Source organism: Macaca nemestrina, chromosome 16 (genome assembly GCF_043159975.1).
Source record: "Macaca nemestrina isolate mMacNem1 chromosome 16, mMacNem.hap1, whole genome shotgun sequence".
Classification (NCBI taxonomy): domain Eukaryota; kingdom Metazoa; phylum Chordata; class Mammalia; order Primates; family Cercopithecidae; genus Macaca; species Macaca nemestrina.
In genome coordinates, this window is record NC_092140.1 from 105,115,529 (window position 1) to 105,135,129 (window position 19,601).

General features: G+C 39.1%; 1 protein-coding gene and 1 pseudogene across 6 annotated transcripts in view; both read right to left on the minus strand.

Moving 5' to 3' along the window:
• LOC105490300 (EEF1A lysine methyltransferase 1) overlaps positions 1 to 19,601 on the minus strand; it is a 146,983-nt gene that overhangs the window by 113,405 nt on the left and 13,977 nt on the right. For all 6 annotated transcript variants that reach the window (XM_071081684.1, XM_071081687.1, XM_071081683.1 and 3 more), the window contains exon 2: positions 14,088 to 14,250. In XM_071081684.1, the coding sequence (XP_070937785.1) occupies positions 14,088 to 14,231 (144 nt within the window). In that variant the 5' untranslated portion in view covers positions 14,232 to 14,250. The remainder of the gene's footprint in view (positions 1 to 14,087; positions 14,251 to 19,601) is intronic.
• On the minus strand, positions 86 to 14,081 carry LOC105490299 (GTP-binding nuclear protein Ran-like; annotated as a pseudogene).

Here is a 19,601-nt window from a genome sequence, read left to right on the forward strand (position 1 = left end):
CCAATAATCACTTTTGTCTTAGAATAGTTTTCTTGAGAGCAAGGGCAGTGTTTTATTTATTGTTATACTACACTTCATGTTGTGGTTTTTGTTTTTTTTTTTTTGTCTTTTGTATTTTTATTTTACTACGTTCTGGGATACACGTGCAGAACGTGCAGGTTTGTGGCACAGGTATACACATGCCATGGTGGTTTGGGGCACCAATCAACCCATCATGTAGGTTTTAAGCCCCACATCCATTAGTTATTTGTCCTAATGCTCTCCCTTCCCTTGACCCCCACCCCCTGACAGGCCCCAGTGTGTGGTGTTCCCCTCCCTTTGTCCATGCCATGTATTCTCATTGTTCAATTCCCACGTAGGAGGGAGAACAAGTGGTGTGTGGTTTTCTATCCCTGTGTTAGCTTGCTGAGAATTATGGCTTCTAGTTTCCTCCATATCCCTGCAAAGGACATGAACTTATCCTTTTTTATGGCTGCATAGTATTCCATGGTGTATATATGCCACATTTTCTTTATCCAGTCTATCACTGATGGGCATTTGGGTTGGTTCCAAGTCTTTGCTGCTGTAAACAGTGCTGCAATAAACATATGTGTGCATGTGTCTTTATAGCAGAATGACTTATAATCCTTTGGGTATATACCCAGTAATGAGTCAAATCATATTTCTGGTTCTAGAGCCTTGAGGGATCACCACACTGTTTTCTACAATGGTTGAACTAATTTAAAATCCCAACAACAGTGTAAAAGCATTCCTATTTCTCCACAGCTGTGCCAGCATCCGTTGTTTCCTCATTTTTTAATAATCACCATTCTAACTGGAGTGAGATGGTATCTCACTGTGGTTTTGATTTGCATTTCTCTAATGACCAGTGATGTTGAGCTTCTGTTCATATGTTTATTGGTCACATAAATGTCTTCTTTTCTTTTGAGAAGTGTCTGTTCATATCCTTCGCCCACTTTTTGATGGGGTTGGTTTTTTTCTTGTAAATTTGTTTATGTTCCTTATAGATTCTGGATATTAGACCTTTGTCGGATGAGTAGATTGCAAAAATTTTCTCCCATTCTGTAGGCTGCCTGTTCACTCTGATGATAGTTTCTTTTGCTGTGAAGAAGCTCTTTCATTTTAATTAGATCCCATTTGTCAATTTTGGCTTTTGTTGCAATTGCTTTTGGTGTTTTAGTCATGAAATCTTTGCCCATGCCTATGTCCTGAATGGTACGGTCTAGGTTTTCTTCTAGGGTTTTTATGATTTGGGGTTTTACATTTAAGTCTTTAATCCATCTTCAGTTAATTTTTGTATAAGGTATAAGGAAGGGGCCCAGTTTCTCTTTTCTGCATATAGCTAGCCAGTTTTCCCAGCACCATTATTAAATAGGGAATCCTTTCCCCATTGCTTGTTTTTGTCAGGTTTGCCAAAGATCAGATGGTTATAGATGTGTGGTATTATTTCTGAGATCTCTGTTCTGTTCCATTGGTCTATATCTCTGTTTCAGTACCAGTGCCATGCTGTTTTGGTTACTAGCCTTGTAGTATAGTTTGAAGTCAGGTAGTGTGATACCTCCAGCTTTGTTCTTTTGCTTAGGATTGTCTTGGCTATACGGGCTCTTTTTTCTTTCCATATGAAATTTAAAGTAAGTTTTTCTAATTCTGCAAAGAAAGTCTATGGTAGCTTGATGGAAATAGCATTGAATCTATAAATTACTTTGGGCAGTATGGCCATTTTCACAATATTGATTCTTCCTACCCAAGGGCATGGAATTTTTTTCCATTTGTTTATGTCCTCTCTTATTTTCTTGAGCAGTGGTTTGTAGCTCTCCTTGAAGAGGTCCTTCATGTCCCTTGCAAGTTATATTTCTAGGTATTTTCTTCTCTTTGTAGCAACTGTGAATGGGAGTTCACTCATGATTTGGCTCTCTGCTTGTCTATTATTGGACCTTTGAAAAGGTTTATCTGGATGGTCTTACTAATATGGAATGGTTCTAAATCACTCAAAACAAGGTGGTGGGCCAGGCAAGGTGGCTTACACCTGTAATCCCAGCACTTTGGGAGGCTGAGGTGGGTGGATCATGAGGTCAGGAGTTCAAGACCAGCCTGGTCAAGATGGTGAAACCCTATCTCTACTAAAAATACAAAAATTAGTTGGGCTTGCTGGCGGGTGCCTGTAATCCCAGCTACTTGGGAAGGTGAGACAGAGAACTGCGTGAACCCAGGAGGCAGAGGTTGCAGTGAGCTGAGATTGTGCCACTGCACTCCAGCCTGGGTGACAGAGCAAGACTCTGTCTTGAAAAAAAATAAAAATAAAACAAGATGGCATTCAAAATGACTATAACAATTAAAACAAGGTACAATTCAAAGTGGCAAGTGGTATGAATGAAAACATTAATAACACATCTTTAAACCAATAAATATTTACTGAATATAATGAAAAAGAGAATTGCTTCAAATATTTCCCATCTGGATGTCTGCATGCTATTTACTAAATATTTATTCGTAAGTCCAGGTTTAAAATATTTCCAAAGACAAAATGTACATATACATGTGGGTATATGTATTAATTCATATCTACATCTGTCTATTCATTCTTTTTTTTTTTTAGATGGAGCCTCACTCTTGTTACCCAGGCTGAAGTGCAATGGCACAATGTCGGCTCACTGCAACCTCCGCTTCCTGGGTTCAAGTGATTCTCCTGCCTCAGCCTCCCAAGTAGCTGGGATTACAGGTCCATGCCACCACGCCCAGCTATTTTTTTGTATTTTTAGTAGAGACGGGGTTTCACCATGTTGGTCAGGCTGGTCTCAAACTCCTGACCTCGTGATCTGCCTGCCTCAGCTTCCCAAAGTGCTGGAATTAGAGGCGTGAGCCACTGCGCCTGGCCATGTCTATCCATTCTTATCTACAAGAAAAATGCCTAGCTCTGACCTCTACCTCTGCAAAGGACAGCTGGAAGAAAGCCCCTAGCATACAGAAAATGGAAGGATTTTGAGTTCACTTGATTTGGGAGGTGGCAGACAGTATCTGCTACCATGCACCATAAGTGGTAAGAGTTGTCTGCTGGTTGACTACTGAACTGCCCTTCTTCCTCACTCCAACACCATCAGGGCACAATGATAGATTTTGGCTCTCCTCATATCATTCCATAAAGATAAAGAGTCCCACTCCTTTTTTTAAGATATTTGAAATACAACCTTATTCTGATTCTAAATGAAGAGAAATAAGAATGACAGTAACAAACAAGATTTTACCACTGAGCACTGTGATGTGACTGTAGCAGTCTTGTATTTGAAACTCAAGAAGGAATCAACTGCATTTCAAAACAGCTAAATATGCAAGTCCAAACAATTTAGGTATTTTTAAAACTGTGACATTCACTTTGAAGCCCATTCATCTCCAGCATCTCACAGATGAAGCACACGTTCCACTTACCTACATAATAAATGGGCACACATGTTGTACCACTGATATTACATGACAAATAAAACTAGACTTCTGATGCTGGGCTCCAGCTTCATTCTCACAGGTTATCATCCTCATCAGGGAGATGACGATCTCTGAACAAGCTCTATCTAAATCGTGCTCATATTGCACTGATGCTCAGTCCATGACAGCCTCTGATGGGGCAAGGGCAGGTATGGCAACAAACTCCAAGTTAGGGTCTCCAATGAACTTCCTAGCAAGCCAGAGGAAGAGCTTTTCAAAGTTGTAGTAACTTTTGGCAGAAATGTCATAGTACTGAAGATTCTTCTTTTGGTGGAAGAGAACAGATTTTGCCTTCACTTTCCTGTCCTTTATACCCACTCAGTTGCTCTCAACACAATAGGGATATTTTCACATATTCATAGCAGATCTCGGTGCCAGTCAGGCACAGTCTTTTTTTTTTTTTTTTTTTTTTTTTTTTTTTTTTTTTTTTTTGAGATGGAGTGTCTGTCACCCAGGCTGGAGTGCAACGGCATGATCTCAACTCATTGCAACTTCCGCCTCCCGGGTTCAAGAGATTCTTCTGCCTCAGCCTCCCAAGTAGCTGGGATTACAGGCACATGCCACCACGCCTAGCTAAGTTTTGTATTTTTGCAGAGATGGGGTTTCACCATGTTGGTCAGGCTGGTCTTAAACCCCTGACCTCAGGAGTTCCGCCCACCTCGGCCTCCCAAAGTGCTGGGATTACAGGCGTGAGCCACCAGAGGATCTCGGCACATTCTTGTAAGTTACTCTCGATGTCACATCAAACATTATAATGGCATGCTGGGCTAGGATATAATAGCCATCTCTCACTCCACCAAATTTCTTCTGGCCAACTGTATCCCATACAAAGAATGGGTCCTCTGTTGGTGTGCAACACAAGGCAATGAACCTCAATACCCAAGGTAGCTACGTACGTCTCAAATTCACCAACTGACATTTCAAAAATGTAGTTTTCCCAGTACCAACATCACCAACCAATATAAGCTTGAACTGGACTTGGGACTCTCCTTGGGCAGTCACCATGATGCTCCTTCCAGAAGCGTCTTTCTGCCTGTCCAACTGAGGAGAATCCTGCTCTTAATATGTTACGTGAATGTGGCTTTAAAAGTCAAAAGCACTACTAGGCTTATAAAGAAAAACAATAGTCTTGTATCCCATGACCCCCTGCCATTGAGCCTCACTCCTCAAAAGCAACCATTTTCAACTCTTGGCTCTTTCTCTGATCATCTATCCCCACATCTCTAAATACTGTGTTTTAAATGCTATCCCTTGATAATCCATCATATATACACTATGTATTTATTATGATAGATGAGGATTTTGCCCTCTCATACACATCATTTGCCTTTCCTTCACCCTCCCAATATGGTATTTATTTATTTATTTATTTATTTATTTATTTATTTATTTATTTTTTGAGCCAGAGTCTCACTCTGTCACCCAAGCTGGAATGCAATGGCACGATCTCAGCTCACTGCAACCTCTGCTTCCCAGGGTCAAGTGATCCTCCTACCTCAGCCTCCCAAGTAGCTGGGACTACAGGCACACACCACCATACCTGGTTAATTTTTGTATTTTGAGTAGACATGGGATTTGCCATGTTGGCCAGGAGGGTCTCAAACTCCTGACCTCAGGAGATCTACCCCGCTGGGCCTCCTAAAGTGGTGGAATTACAGGCGTGAGCCACCGTGCCCAGCCCCAATGTAGTTTTAAAGCAAGTTTTGATTAGTTAGCATTAAGTATCAGTGTTCATTATTGAGCCAAGTGGTGTAATATAATAGCATTTCTTTTCACTAGAATTCCTTTTTGTTTTTCTTAGAGTAAGTAAATGCATGACTGTTTCATTTGCTTGGTTAGTTTGTATTCATCCCTAATTCTTCTAACATCCTCTATTGGCCTTTCAATACAATTTTCTACATACTGGATATCCTATCACTTTTATTTTTTCCCCTGAAGATCTCTGTCCTGGAACACGCCATCTTGGCTGCTCTCCAGACTTGCAGCACAACTGTTACACTGGGACATTCTGTGTCACCATCATCCTGGGAATTCCCTCTCCTACTATATGCATCAGATTTCCTATTCCTTGGAGCTCAAGTCTTCTTTCTTCTCACTTGCAGCAAACCCTCTGCAGCTCTTGAGAAGTACACAAGAGGGAAATGTAAATGAGACTTCACATAATCTAAAATATTTTGATTTTATCTTCACACAAGTAATAGTGTAGCTGGGTATAGAATTCTAGGCTATAGTTGCGTGTCGTAGTATGTGTATAATCCCAGCTACTCAGGAAGCTGAGTTTGCTTGAGCCCAGGAGTTTGAGACTAGCCTGGGCAACACAGTGAGACTCCATTTCAAAAAAGAGAAAGGGAGAGGGAGAGGGATTCTAGGGCAAACAAAATTTTCACTCAAAATATTGAAGGCATTGCTCTATTTTTTAAAGTTTCTAATAAAGCTATTGAGAAGCAATGTAACTCATAGTCTGAAGACTTTGTAGGAGACCTGTTTTTATTCTGGAAGGTTCTAGGATGTTCTTTGTCATCTGTATCCAGAATTTTCATAATCATGATAATCATGTGTCTTAATGAGGGTCTTCAGTTCTGGGAAATTTCTAATATTCTTTAAAGCTTTCCTTCCCTCTTCATTTTTTGTTCTGTTTTTCTGGAATCTTATTTGTTGAATATTGAGCCTCCTGGATTTATGCTAGTTTTCCAATGTCTTCTTTCCTATTTGTACATATTTATGGTGTACATGTGATATTTTGTTACATGCACAGAATGTGTAATGATCAAGTCAGGGTATTTACGATATCTATCACCTTGAATATTTATCTGTGTTGGGAACATTTCAAGTCCTCTCTGCTAGCTATATTGCAATATACAATACACTGTTGTTAACTATAGTCACCCTACTCTGCTATAGAACATCAGATCTTATTCCTTCTATTTCACTATATGTTTGTACTCATTTACCAATCTCTTTTCATCACCCCTACCCCACCTTCTGAGACTCTGGTATCTATCATTCTATTCTCTATCTCCATGACATCAACATTTTTAGCCTCCACATGTAAGAACATGCAATATTTGTCTTTCTGTGCCTGGCTTATTTCACTTAACATAATGACCTTCAGTTCCATCCACATTGCTGCAAATGACATAACTGCACTATTTTTTTATGGCTAAACAGTATTGCATTGTGTATATATATCACATTTTCTTTATCCATTAATTTGTTGATGGACAGGTTGATTCCTATCCTTGTTATTGTGAACAGTGCTGCAAGAAACATGAGGAGCAGGTACCTTTTTGATATACTAATTTCCTTTGAATAAATATTCAGCAGTGAGACTGCTAGGTCACATGGTAGTTCTGGTTTTAGTTTTTTGAGAAATCACCATACTGTTTTCCATAGTAGCTATACTAATTTACATTCCCACCAACAGTGTATAAGAGCTCCCTTTCCTCCACACCCTTACCAGTATCCGTTATTTTAAATCTTTTTAATAATAGCCATTCTGGAGTAACATTACATCTCACTGTGGTTTTGATTTGCATTACCCTAACGATTAGTAATGTTGAGTCTTTCCTCATATGCCAGTTGGCCATTTGTATGTCTTCTTTTGAGAAATGTCTATTCAGGTCCTTTGCTCATTTTAATGGGATTCTTTGGTTTTGAAATTTTGGTTGAGTTTCTTATATATTCTAGATACGAGTCCCTTGTCAGATGAATAGTTTTCAAATATTTTATACATCTCAATGCGTTGCCTCTCCATTCTGCTGATTGTTTCCTTTGCTGTGTAGAAGCATTTAAATTTCATAAAGTCCCATTTGTCTATTTTGGTTTCTTGTGCTTTTGAGGTCTTAGCCATGAAATCTTTGCCTAGACCAATGTTCTAAAGTGTGTCCCCTATGTTTTTTTCTAGAAGTTTTATAGTTTCAGGCCGTATGCTTAAGTCTAATCCATCTTGAGTTGACTTTTGCATATGGTGAGAGAGAGGGGTCCTGTTTCATCCTTCTGCATATGGATATCTAATATTTCTAGCACCATTTATTGAAGAGGTGTGCTTTCCCCAATGTATGTTCTTGGCACCTCTGTCAAAAATCAGTTGGCTGTAGATACGTGGATTAATTTCTGGGTTCTCTATTCTGTTCCATTGGTCTATGTGTCTGTTGTAATACCAATACCATACTATTTTGGTTACTATAGCCTTGTAGCATCAGTTGAACTCAGGTAGTGTGATGCCTCCACCCTCGTTCTATTTGCTCAGGATTGCTTTGGCCATTCAAGCTGTTTTTTGGTTCCATAGAAATTTCAGGACTTTTTTGTTTCTGTGAAAAATGACATTAGTATTGATAGGGATTGTACTGGATATATACATTGTTTTGGGTATAATCATTTTAACTGTGATTATTCTTTTGATCTGTGAGCATGGGATGTCTTCCCATTTGTTAGTGTCTTCAATTTCTTTCCTCAGAGTTTTGTAGTCTTCCTTGTAGACACCTTTCACCTCCTTGGTTAAATTTATTACTAGGTATTTCTTTTTTTGTAGGTATTGTAAATGGGATTGCCTTCTCGATTTCTTTCCCAGCTAGTTCATTACTGGTGTATGGAAATGCTACTGATTTTTCTATGTTGATTTTTGTATCCTGCAACTTTACTGAATTTATACGATCTAAAAGTTTTTTCCTAGAGTCTTTAGGTTTCTCTAAGTGTAAGATCATGTCATCTATAAAGAGGGACAATTTGAGTTCCTCTTTTCCAATTTAGATGCTTTTTCTTTCTTTTTCTTGCCTGATTGTCCTAGTTAGGACTTCCAGTACTATGTTAAATAGCAGTGGTGGAAGTGGGCATGCTTATCTTATTCCTGATCTTAGAGGAAAGGCTTTCAGCTTTTCCCCATTCAGTATGTTAACTGTGGGTTTATCATATATAGCCTTTATTATGATGAGGTATGTTCCTTTATGGCTAGTTTGTTGAGAGTTTTTATCATGAAGATGTTGAATTTTTTTAAATGCTTTTTCTGCAGCTATTGAGATGATCATATAATATTTCTCCTTCAGTCTGTTGATGTGATATATTATGTTTATTGATTTGCAGGTGTTGAATCTTCCTTGAATCTCCAGGATAAATCCCACTTGATCATGGTGTAGTATTTTTTTGATGTACTATTGGGTTCTATGTACTATATTTTGTTGAGGATTTTTGTGTCTATATTCATCTGGGATACTGGCCTGTAATTTTCTTTATTTCTTACATTATTGTCTGGTTTTGGTGTCAGGATAATGCTAGCCTCATAGAATGAATTAGGGAGAATTCTCTCCACTTCAAACTTCTGGAATAATTTAAAGATAATTGGTATTGACTACTCTTTTTAAGTTTGGTAGAATTCAGCAGTAAAGTCATCTGGTCCTGGACTTCAGTTGTAATGTCTCCTTTATTTCTGATTTTATTTATTTTTGTCTTTTGTCTTTTTTCTTGGTTAGTCTAGCTAGTAGTTTTAGTTTTGCCTATGTTTTCAAAAAGCCAACTTTTCATTGATCCATTTTTTTTTTTTATTCTGCATTTTGTTTAGTTCTGTCTGCTCTTTATTATTTCTTTCCTTCTACTCATTTTGGGACTGGTTCTTGCTTTTCTAGTTTCTTAAGGTGCACTGTTAGATTATTTATTTGAAACCTTCCTACTTTCTAGATGTAGACTTACATTGCTATAAGCTTCACTCTTAGCACTATTTTTGCTGTATTCCATAGATTTTGGTATGTTGTGCTTTGATTTTCCATTGTTTCAAGAAATTTTTTGACTTCCTCTTTAATTTCATCCCTGACCTAATGATCATTCAGGAGCATATTTAAATTCCCTGTATTTTTAGTTTCCAAAGTTTCTCCTGTTATTGATTTCTAGTTTTATTCTGTTATGACCTGAGAAGATATCTGACATTTCAATTTTTCAAAAATACTTGAGACTTGTTTTCTGTCCAAACATAACCACATGGAACTGGAGAATGTTCCATGTGATGATGAGAATGCATATTCTTTAGCTGCTGGATGCTATGTTCTGCAAACATCTCTTAAGTCCATTGGTCTAAATTTTCTATGTAGATGATCTATCTAATGTTGGAGTATCCAGCTATTACTGTATTTGTGTCTATCTCTCCTTTTAGATGTAATAAGATTTGCTTTATATATCAGGTGCTCCAGTGTTGGGTCCATATATGTTTAGAATCATTGTGTAGCTGAATTGATCGCTTTATAATTATATAACAACCTTGTTTCTTTGTACTGTTTCTGACTTAAAATCTGCTTTATCTGATATAAACACAGCTAGTCCTGCTTGGTTTTGGTTTTTTGGTTTCCTTGTGCATGGAATATCTTTTTTTCCATCTCTTTACTTTCAGTCTGTATGTCTTTACAAGTGAGATGAGTTTCTTGTAGGCAGCATAGAGGTGGATCAAGTTTTTTTTCTTTAAATCTGTTCAGGCAGTCTCTATCTTCTAAGAGGAAAGTGTAATCCATTTACATTCAAGGTTGTTGATATGTGAGGGCTTATTCCTATCATTTTATTAATTTATTTCTGGTTGTCTTGTATATTCTTTGTTTCTTTCTTTCTCTTTTGTTGTTTATCATTACGGTTTGGTGGTTTTCTATATTTGCTTTAGCAGTGGATTTTATACGTTAGTGTATTTCCATGATGGTAGATTTCATCCTTTTGCTTATGCTAAAGGATGCGTAGGACTCCTTTAAGTATTTCTTGTAGGGCTGGTCTAGAGGTGATGAATTTCCTCAGCTTTTACTTGTCTCAAAGGAGTCTTGATTTCTCTTTCATTTATGAAGAATAATTTTGCTGGGTATAGAATCTTTTGCTGACAGTTTTTTTTTTCTTTCAATACTTTGAATGTATCACCCCATTCTCTCCTGGAATGTAAGATTTCTGCTGAGAATATGCTGTTAGTCTAATGAGGTTTCCCTTATAAGTGACTAGTCACTTTTGTCTTGCTATTTTTAGAATTCTCTCTTTGACTTTTGATTTCTGACAGTTTGACCATAATGTGCCACAAAGAAGACTTTTTTGAATTTAATCTGTTTGGGAATCTCTAAGCTTCCTATATCTGGATGTGTAAATCTCCTGCTAGACTTGGGAAGTTTTCAGCTATTATTCCATGAAATAAGTTTTCTTTCTTTTTTTTTGAGACGGAGTCTCGCTCTGTCGCCCAGGCTGGAGTGCAGTGGCACGATCTCGGCTCACTGCAAGCTCCGCTTCTCGGGTTCACGCCATTCTCCTGCCTCAGCCTCCTGAGTAGCTGGGACTACAGGCACCCGCCACCGTGCCCGGCTAATTTTTTGTATTTTTAGTAGAGATGGGGTTTCACCATGGTCTCGATCTCCTGACCTTGTGATCCGCCCGCCTCGGCCTCCCAAAGCGCTGGGATTACAGGCGTGAGCCACCACGCCCGGCCGAAATAAGTTTTCTATCCCTTTTGTCTTCTCTTTGCCTTCTGGGACACTGAAAATATTTAAAAAGCCACGCGCGGTAGCTCCTGCCTGTAATCCCAGCACTTTGGGAGGCCAAGGCAGGCAGATCATTTCAAGAACAGCCTGGCCAACGTGGTAAAACCCTGTCTCTACCAAAAATACAAAAAAATTAGCCAGGTGTAGTGGCTCATGCCTGTAGGCATAGTAATTACTTGAACCCGGGAGGCAGAGGTTGCAGTGAGCCGAGATTGCACCACTGCACTCCAGCCTGGGCGACAGAGTGGTACTCCGCCTCGGAAAAAAAGAAAATTTAAAAAAAAATTGGCCACTTATGGTGTCCCTTACGTCATGTAGGGGAAGACGGAACCAGGCTAAGCAGGCCTTTACTCAGGATTCCTGGTGGGAACAGCAGTAGCTGTGCTGTTCTTAGGGAGGGTGGTGTGGCTTTTAGTGGCAGCAGCCATGAACAGGAGGTTGGGAAGTGCACACTTTGGCCCTAGTCATGGCTATAAGCAGGGTAGCCTTTCCTAAGGGTACTTTTAATTGTGCAGTGGTCCTGCTACTAGAGGCAGTGGGGTTGCTTGCTGCCAATGGCTCATACTTCAGGCCTGGTGGCAGCAGACCACAGCAGCCCCAGCTGAGTCTGGGGGAAGTCAATGGGGCTCCAGAGATGTGGAGATGCAGGGGCTGTTGGGTGTCATGGCAGGATGCAGTCTTGTGGGAGCTGGGCTCTCAAAATGGTGCCTTGTGTGGGACTTGGCATGTGCTCCCTCACTGGAGCAATGCTATCACGTGGTCTCCAGGCAGTTCCCTATGTTTGTCTCAGGGCCTGTATGGGTCAAAAGGGCTCTTCTGTGGCTAGAACTGCAGAATCCATGGTGGGAATATAAACTGCTAGAAGTCACTCACTTAGCCTTTCCCCACACTGGGGAGCTGCTCTAGGCTCCTAATTGATCCCTGTCAAGCAGGCTGCCTCGCTTCCTCTCCTTCCTCACCTTAGGTGTTTCCTGTCACTTCCCTGTTGAATTCCAGCATTCTCTCTAAGGTAATCTATTTGAAGTGAGATTATTGGCTCACTATTTTGGTTCTTATTTGTGAAGGAGGCAAGTACCCAATACCTCTAGTCAGACATCATGGTTAAATTTTGTCTGTCAATTTTTATGCTTTCTACATTTCCTCAATTTTATAATCAAACCAAAGTTTCAAAATTAGGAAAGGTGTTAATTCTAAGCAGTGAGACTAGCACTCGTTTTCATAACTAGAAAAAAAGTACATAGTATTTTAAAAATTAAGAAGAAGGAAAAAAGAAAAAGACCACCTCAAGAATAATGCAGTATTTCAAATTTCTTACATTTGTTATTTATAGAAGCATCAAGCTAGAAAGTAAACAGACATAAAGAAGGGAAGCAGTGAGAAAGAGGTTTTAGAATAAGTGGAACATGTAGAATAAATGGAAAGAAACATGTTTATCACAGTTTCAAACAGGGTAAATAGGAAAAGTTTATTTAACTTAGAGGTCCAAACAGGACACAAAAATGTAAAAGACTATAAAAAAATGATAAGCATACAGAAGCTTCCTTCCAGTTGCAAAGTGTTGAAGATATACCTATTATCAAGGGGTAGTCACAGACAAACTTCAAGCCTTGTCTGTTTCTCAACTATTTCCTTAAAAAAAAAAAAAAAAAATTATAGGTTCCTGGTCATGTTAGGAGTTTCCTTCAACTCATTTTTTTCTAATCCCTATTGTAATTCAGATGATAAAAATATAATTGAAATACATATTATACACCAGAAACTATTCATATCTTCTTTAAATTTCCTTCTCATCAATTTTTCTTTTTTTTTTTTTTTTTTTTTTGAGACGGAGTCTCGCTCTGTCGCCCAGGCTGGAGTGCAGTGGCCGGATCTCAGCTCACTGCAAGCTCCGCCTCCCGAATTTACGCAATTCTCCTGCCTCAGCCTCCCGAGTAGCTGGGACTACAGGCGCCTGCCACCTCGCCCGGCTAGTTTTTTGTATTTTTTTTTAGTAGAGACAGGGTTTCACCGTGTTAGCCAGGATGGTCTCGATCTCCTGACCTCATGATCCGCCCATCTCGGCCTCCCAAAGTGCTGGGATTACAGGCTTGAGCCACCGCGCCCGGCCCAATTTTTCAATACATGTTTAATTCCCCAATTTCCAGCAATGATAATATTTTCTCTTTCCACCAGGATTTCTGGGGTCCATAAAAACCAGTAGGTGTATGTGTATCCAAAAATGTGTTGGAAGAAGTTTGTGTTGGACATAATAAGGTATTATTGACAGAGGCAGACAAATGCCTAGGCAGATGGTGTGGGTCCCCAGTAAACCCTACCTCCAAGACAAAGACAGTTTAAAGCCTGAAAGCCAAGCTATAAGTTAAATCCTTGGACCAGACTGAGAACTTGTCTTCCCGTTTGCACACTTTCTTCTGATTGTTCTCCACCCTTTACCTATTTTACATATACTTACCCTTTCCTACTTGTTTTTTCTACACTGTTGTGCCCACCTTTGAGTGGTGCCTTCACCTTCACCTTTTTTGCATACTCACAAACCAATCAGCACACAGTCCCCATTCTGAGTCCATAAAGGCCCCAGACCCAACCACACGGCATAACCATCCCCAACCCTGCGTCCCATCTCTGCTGAAAGCAGTTTTCATCACTCATTAAAATTCTTCCCCACCCTCTTCACTCTCCAGTGTCCCTCATATCCTCATTCTTCTTGGACGTAGTACAAGAGCTTGGGAACCGCTGAATGTGGGTACGAGCTATAACACAGCCAAGCTGGGGCACACCAGCATGGCCAAGCAAGGCCTGGGTGGGGTACTGCCAGCTGAGGGTCCCCACCTTGCAAAGTGACCAAGCAGAAAAATCCTGTATCATTATCTCCTTATCTGAAAAACCCCATCTTCTGATCACCAACCAGCCTGATAGTCAGAATCAAGAACAGCTGTTCAAGAAAGCTGTTACACTGTTCTAAAATGTTCACTAACTGCTTTCTGTCTTAGCTCCCCATAGAGAGGTTCAGATCCCAAATGACAGGTGACAGAGATTCCGGTTTTAGGTGAGAAAAACACTGGACTAATGCACAGAGTAGGTTTCACATCAATACTTCCTGATGGCTGCGAAATGCCATTTACTTACCCAATTCTCTTCTATTATTCCAATGTTATATTTATCATCCTCGCCTAGGTCAATTTGTTGTTTTTGCTCAGCATAAAATTCCTGGAGAGCTGCTAAGGCGTGGGCAGAAAGCTGGGGTGTCTCGTCATCTTCCAAATCACTCATTTCACAAGTTGTTTATAACCTGCAGATCAAGAAATAAATGTTCTGTGCAGATTTTGTTTCCCCTTCCCATCCAGAAATGATTTTTAAAAATTTTGTTTAACACCAAGGATCCAAACTGAAGTGAATTTTATACAAGTAAACCAAAAATGAAATTCTAAGCCCCCCAGCCAACTGAATAAATCCCTCTTCTGAGGCCAAGTAAACCTGAAAAACCAGGCCACGGTGGAAGGACATATCTCATTATACTCTCCTTCCTTTGGAATTCAGACACACTGACCAGTATTAACATTAAAACAGAGATCTAAAGAGTGACAAAACAGACTCTTTGTAACAATAAGATATCAAATTCCAATCTGACTCTAGTATAGCACACACAACAGATAACAGGCCCCAAAAGAAGTTGAAGTATTTTATCCCCAATATCCCCAAATATATTTTCTGATTTTTTTTTTTTTTTTTTTTTGAGACAGAGTCTCGCTCTGTCGCCCAGGCTAGAGTGCAGTGGCCCAATCTTGGCTCACTGTAAGCTCCGCCTCCCGGGTTCACGCCATTCTCCTGCCTCAGCCTCCCCAGTAGCTGGAACTACAGGCGCCCGCCACCACGTCCGGCTACTTTTTTGTATTTTTAGTAGAGATGGGATTTCACCATGTTAGCCAGGATGGTCTTGATCTGCTGACCTCGTGATCTGCATGCCTCAGCCTCCCAAAGTGCTGGGATTATAGGTGTGAGCCACTGTACCCGACCTTTTGACATATTTTGAAATGGCCCTGAAAAGTTGTCTCCTGTGGAGAAAATCTACATACTATAGAGAAGCCCCTTCTCTTTCCAGGTCTTCTCCGGACCCAGGAGAGATTAAGAGTCTGGCACCTTTTTCAGTCTGATAGAGGCATTTAGCATCACTTCTCGCTGAAGCCTGCTGCCTGCAGGCTTCATCTACAGAATAATAAGAACCTTGATCTCCAGAACCCCTTATCTTAATCCAGACACTCCTTTCCATTGATTCCAAGATAATAACTTAACTCTTTCAACCAACTGCCAATCAAAAAAAATTTTGACTCTACCTATGACCAGGAAGCCCTCCACTTTCAGTTGTCCTGCCTTTCTGGACCAAACCATTATATACCTTACATGTACTGATTGATGTCTTATGTCTCCCTAAAACATATAAAGCCAATTTCTTCTGAATAGTTTTATTTATATATACATCAAACAAATTATGGCATATAAATCATGTATCGTATTTTGGCTAGCTTATATATACTCAGTATGAGAAACAGATGGTCAACATAAGAGTAGATCATACTGCCCAAAGCAATCTACAGATCTGATACAATTCCTAACAAATTACAAACATCATTTTTCACAGAATTAAAAAAAAATTCTAAAATTCATATGGAACCAAAGAGAATGAATAGCCAAAGCAATTCTAAGCAAAAAGAAGAAAGCCAGAAGCATCCCATTAGTTGACTTCAAACTATACTACAAGGTTATAATAACCAAAACAGCATGGTACAGGTTAAAAAAAAAAAAAGATACATAATGGAATACAATAGAAAACCCAGAAATAAAGCCACACACATACAATCAACTGGTCTTCGACCAAGTCAACAAAAATAAATAATGGGGAAAGGATATTCTATCCAATAAATGGTGCTGAGAAAACTAGCTAGCCATTTGCAGAAGGGTAAAACTGGACGCCTACCTCTTACCAGATACAAAAATTAACTCAAGACGTATTAAAGACTGAAATGTAATACCTCAAACTATAAAAACTCTAGGAGAAAATATAAGAAAAACTCTTTTGGACATTGGCTTAGGCAAATAATTTATGACTGAGACCTCAAAAGTAATTGCAACAAAATAAAAAATTGACCAATGGTAAAGCTCTGCACAGCAAAAACAACAATCAACAAAGTAAATAGACAACCTACAGAATCGGAAAAAATATTTGGAAACTATGCATCCAACAAAAGACTAATATACAGAATCTATAAGAAAATTAAATCAACAAGAAAAAAAGAATCGCATTAAAAAGTGGGCAGAGTACACGATCAAAATAAGGCACACAAGTGCCAAGAAACATGAAAAAATGCTCAGCATCACTAATTATCAGAGAAGTGCAAATTAAAATCACAATGAGATGCCATCTCACACCAGTCGGAATGGCTATTATTAAAAAGTCAATAAATAGGCCAGGCACGATGGCTCAGGCCTGTAATCCCAGCACTTTGGGAGGCCCAGGCGGGCAGATCACGAGATCAGGAGATCAAAACCATCCTAGCTAACACGGTGAAATCCGTCTCTACTACAAATACAAAAAAATTAGTCAGGTTGGTGGCAGGCGCCTGTAGTCCCAGCTACTCGGGAGGCTGAGGCAAAAGAATGGCGTGAACCCGGGAGGTGGAGCTTGCAGTGAGCTGATATTGTGCCATTGCTCTCTAGCCTGGGCGACAGAGCAAGACTCTGTCTCAAAAAAAAAAAAAAAAAGTCAAAAAATAACAGATGTGGGCAAGGATATGAGAAAAGGGAATGCTTATACACTGCTGGTATGAATGTAAGTTAGTTAATCCTATGGAAAACAAAAAGACCCCTGTACTAGTCTGTTTATTGCAGGACTATTCACAATAGTAAAGCCATGGAATCAACATAAGTGTCCTATCAAAGATGGGCTGGATAAAGAAAATGTGGTACATATACACCACGGATTAGTACACAGCCATAAAAAAGAGTGAAATCATGTCCTTTGCAGCAACATGGATGCAGCTAGAGGCTATTATCCTTCGTGAAATAAAAGAGAAACAGAAAACCAAATACCACATGCTCTCACTTGTAGATGGGAGCTAAACAATGGGTACAGTTGGACATAAAGACAGAAATAATAGATACCAGGGACTCCAAAAGAGGAGCAGGAAAGAGTAGGGGAAGGATTGAAAAAACTACCTATCAGATACTATGTTCAATATTGGGTGATGGGTTCACTAGAAACCCAAACTCCAGCATCACCCAATATACCCATGTGAAAAACCTGCACATGTATGCCCTGAATCTAAAATTTAAAATAAAAATAAAACATTTTTTAAAAATATACATATTCTAAAAAATAAAAATTTAAAAATTCACAGACAAAACAAATACATCAAAATAATGGACATACTTAATGCTGATGAGAATGTAGTGATATTGGTATACTATCTAATTTAGATAACAATTTAAATTGGCATAATCTTTTGGAAAGGAATCTGATAATTTGGACATAAATATTTCTACTTTCTACACCAATTCTCATTCCTAAGCTTTCTACTCTGAAATAATCACAGATTCACAGGAAGTTGCAAAAATAATGGAGGTCCATCCCATGTATCCTTCCACCTATTTTTCCACAATGGTAACGACTTATATAACTACAATACAATGTCAAACCAGGAAATGAACAGTACAATCCACAGAGCTCATTTAGTTCAACAGTTTTACACACATTTATTTGCACATGTATGCACATGTGTATAGTTCTAGATAATGCTATCACTGTAGATTCATGAAAACACTTCCTTGGATAAGAGACAGAATATACCAGCACTACAGAGATGAGTTGTACTACCTTTTTAAAGTCATTCCCATCCTCTCCCACCTCACCCTCCATTCCTAACCCCTGGAGAGCATGAATTTGTTCTCCATTTCAATAATTTTGTCACTTCAAGAATTTTAGATAAATGGAATCATACATTACACAACTTGAGATTGTCATTTTTCACTCAGCATGGTTTAAAATTTACCCAGGATGTTCTGTGTATCAATAATTCATTTCTTTTTATTGCTGAGTAGTAATCCATAGTATGGCCACACTTTACTTAACCATTCACCCCCTAAAACATTTGGGCTGTTTCCAATTTTAAGCAATTACAAATAGAGCTGTTGTGAACATTCCTGTATAATGTATAGGAATATTCATTTTCATTTCTCTGGATAAATGCTCAAGAGTATGATGTTGGATTTTATGGTTAGAGTGTGTTTATTTTGAGGACATCAAAAAATTTATTTCATGATGATAAATTAAAAGAGAGTTTTATCAAATGAAGAACTGAATCCCTGTACTATGCGGTTTACTGTGGCCAGAAAAGTCAGGGTTCTCTTTGCAATCATGTAGTTTGTTTTTGAAATGCCTATTGAAGTGAAATGTGCAAATTTTAGAACATCCTTATTGAGATCTAATTCATATACCATACAATTCATCTATTTAAAGTGTACAATTCAGGTGGAATGTGGGAGGCTGGGGCAGGAGGATCACTTGGGCCTAGGAGTTTGAGGCCAGCCTGGGCAATACAGTGAGACCTTGTCTCTAAAAAATGTTTTTTAAAAATTAGCTGAGTGTGATGGCATGTGCCTGTAGACCCAGCTACATGGGAGGCTGAGGTGGGAGGATCGCTTAAGTCCGGAGACATAGGATACAGTGAGTCAAGATCATACCACTGTACTCCAGCCTGAGTAACAGAACAAGAACCTGTGTCAAAAAAAAAAAAAAGATAAAAAAATAAAATGTATAATTCAGTGACTTTTAGTATATTCAGAGTTGTGCAACCATCACTATAATCACATTTTAGAACATTTTCAAAACTCCCAAGAGTTTTGCTCTTTTTTTTTTGCCATACCTTATTAGCGTGCATCCCTATCTCCCCATCCACACTTAGCCCTAGGCAACCACTAATCTACTTTGTCGGTATGTATTTGGTTACTCTGCACATAACAAAATCCCATGTACAAATGGAATCATACAATATGTAGTCTTTTGTAAATAGTTCTGTTTAGTTTTGTAAGTAATTGCCAAACATTTTTCTTGAGTGTCTGTACCATTTTACATTTCCTCTAGCAGTATCTGAGAGATCCAGTTCCTTTGCATCCTCACCAGGATTTGGTATTTATTTTAGCTGCCTCAATGTGTGTGTAGTGCTAGCTTCTGGTAGTGTTAATTCACATTTCCTGAATGCTTAATGTTGAACGTGTTCTCATATTTCTATCTGCCATCTCTTTTTATCTCTGGTAAAATTTCTGCTCATGTCTCTTGCTATAGCTCAATATATCATTTTCTTTTATGGATCTTGTATTTGGTGCTAAGGATTTGTCAACCAGAGTCCCAAAGAAGTTTTGTTTTTTGTTTGAGATGGAGACTCACTCTGTCTCACAGGCTGGAGTGCAGTGGCGCAATCTTGGCTCCCTGCAACCTCTGCCTCCCGGGTTCAAGTGAATCTCTTGCCTCAGCCTCCTGAGTAGCTAGGATCACAGGCATGTGCCACGACGACCAGCTAATTTTTGTATTTTTAGTCGAGATGGGGTTTTGCCATGTTGGCCAGGCTGGTCTCAAACTCCTGACGTCAG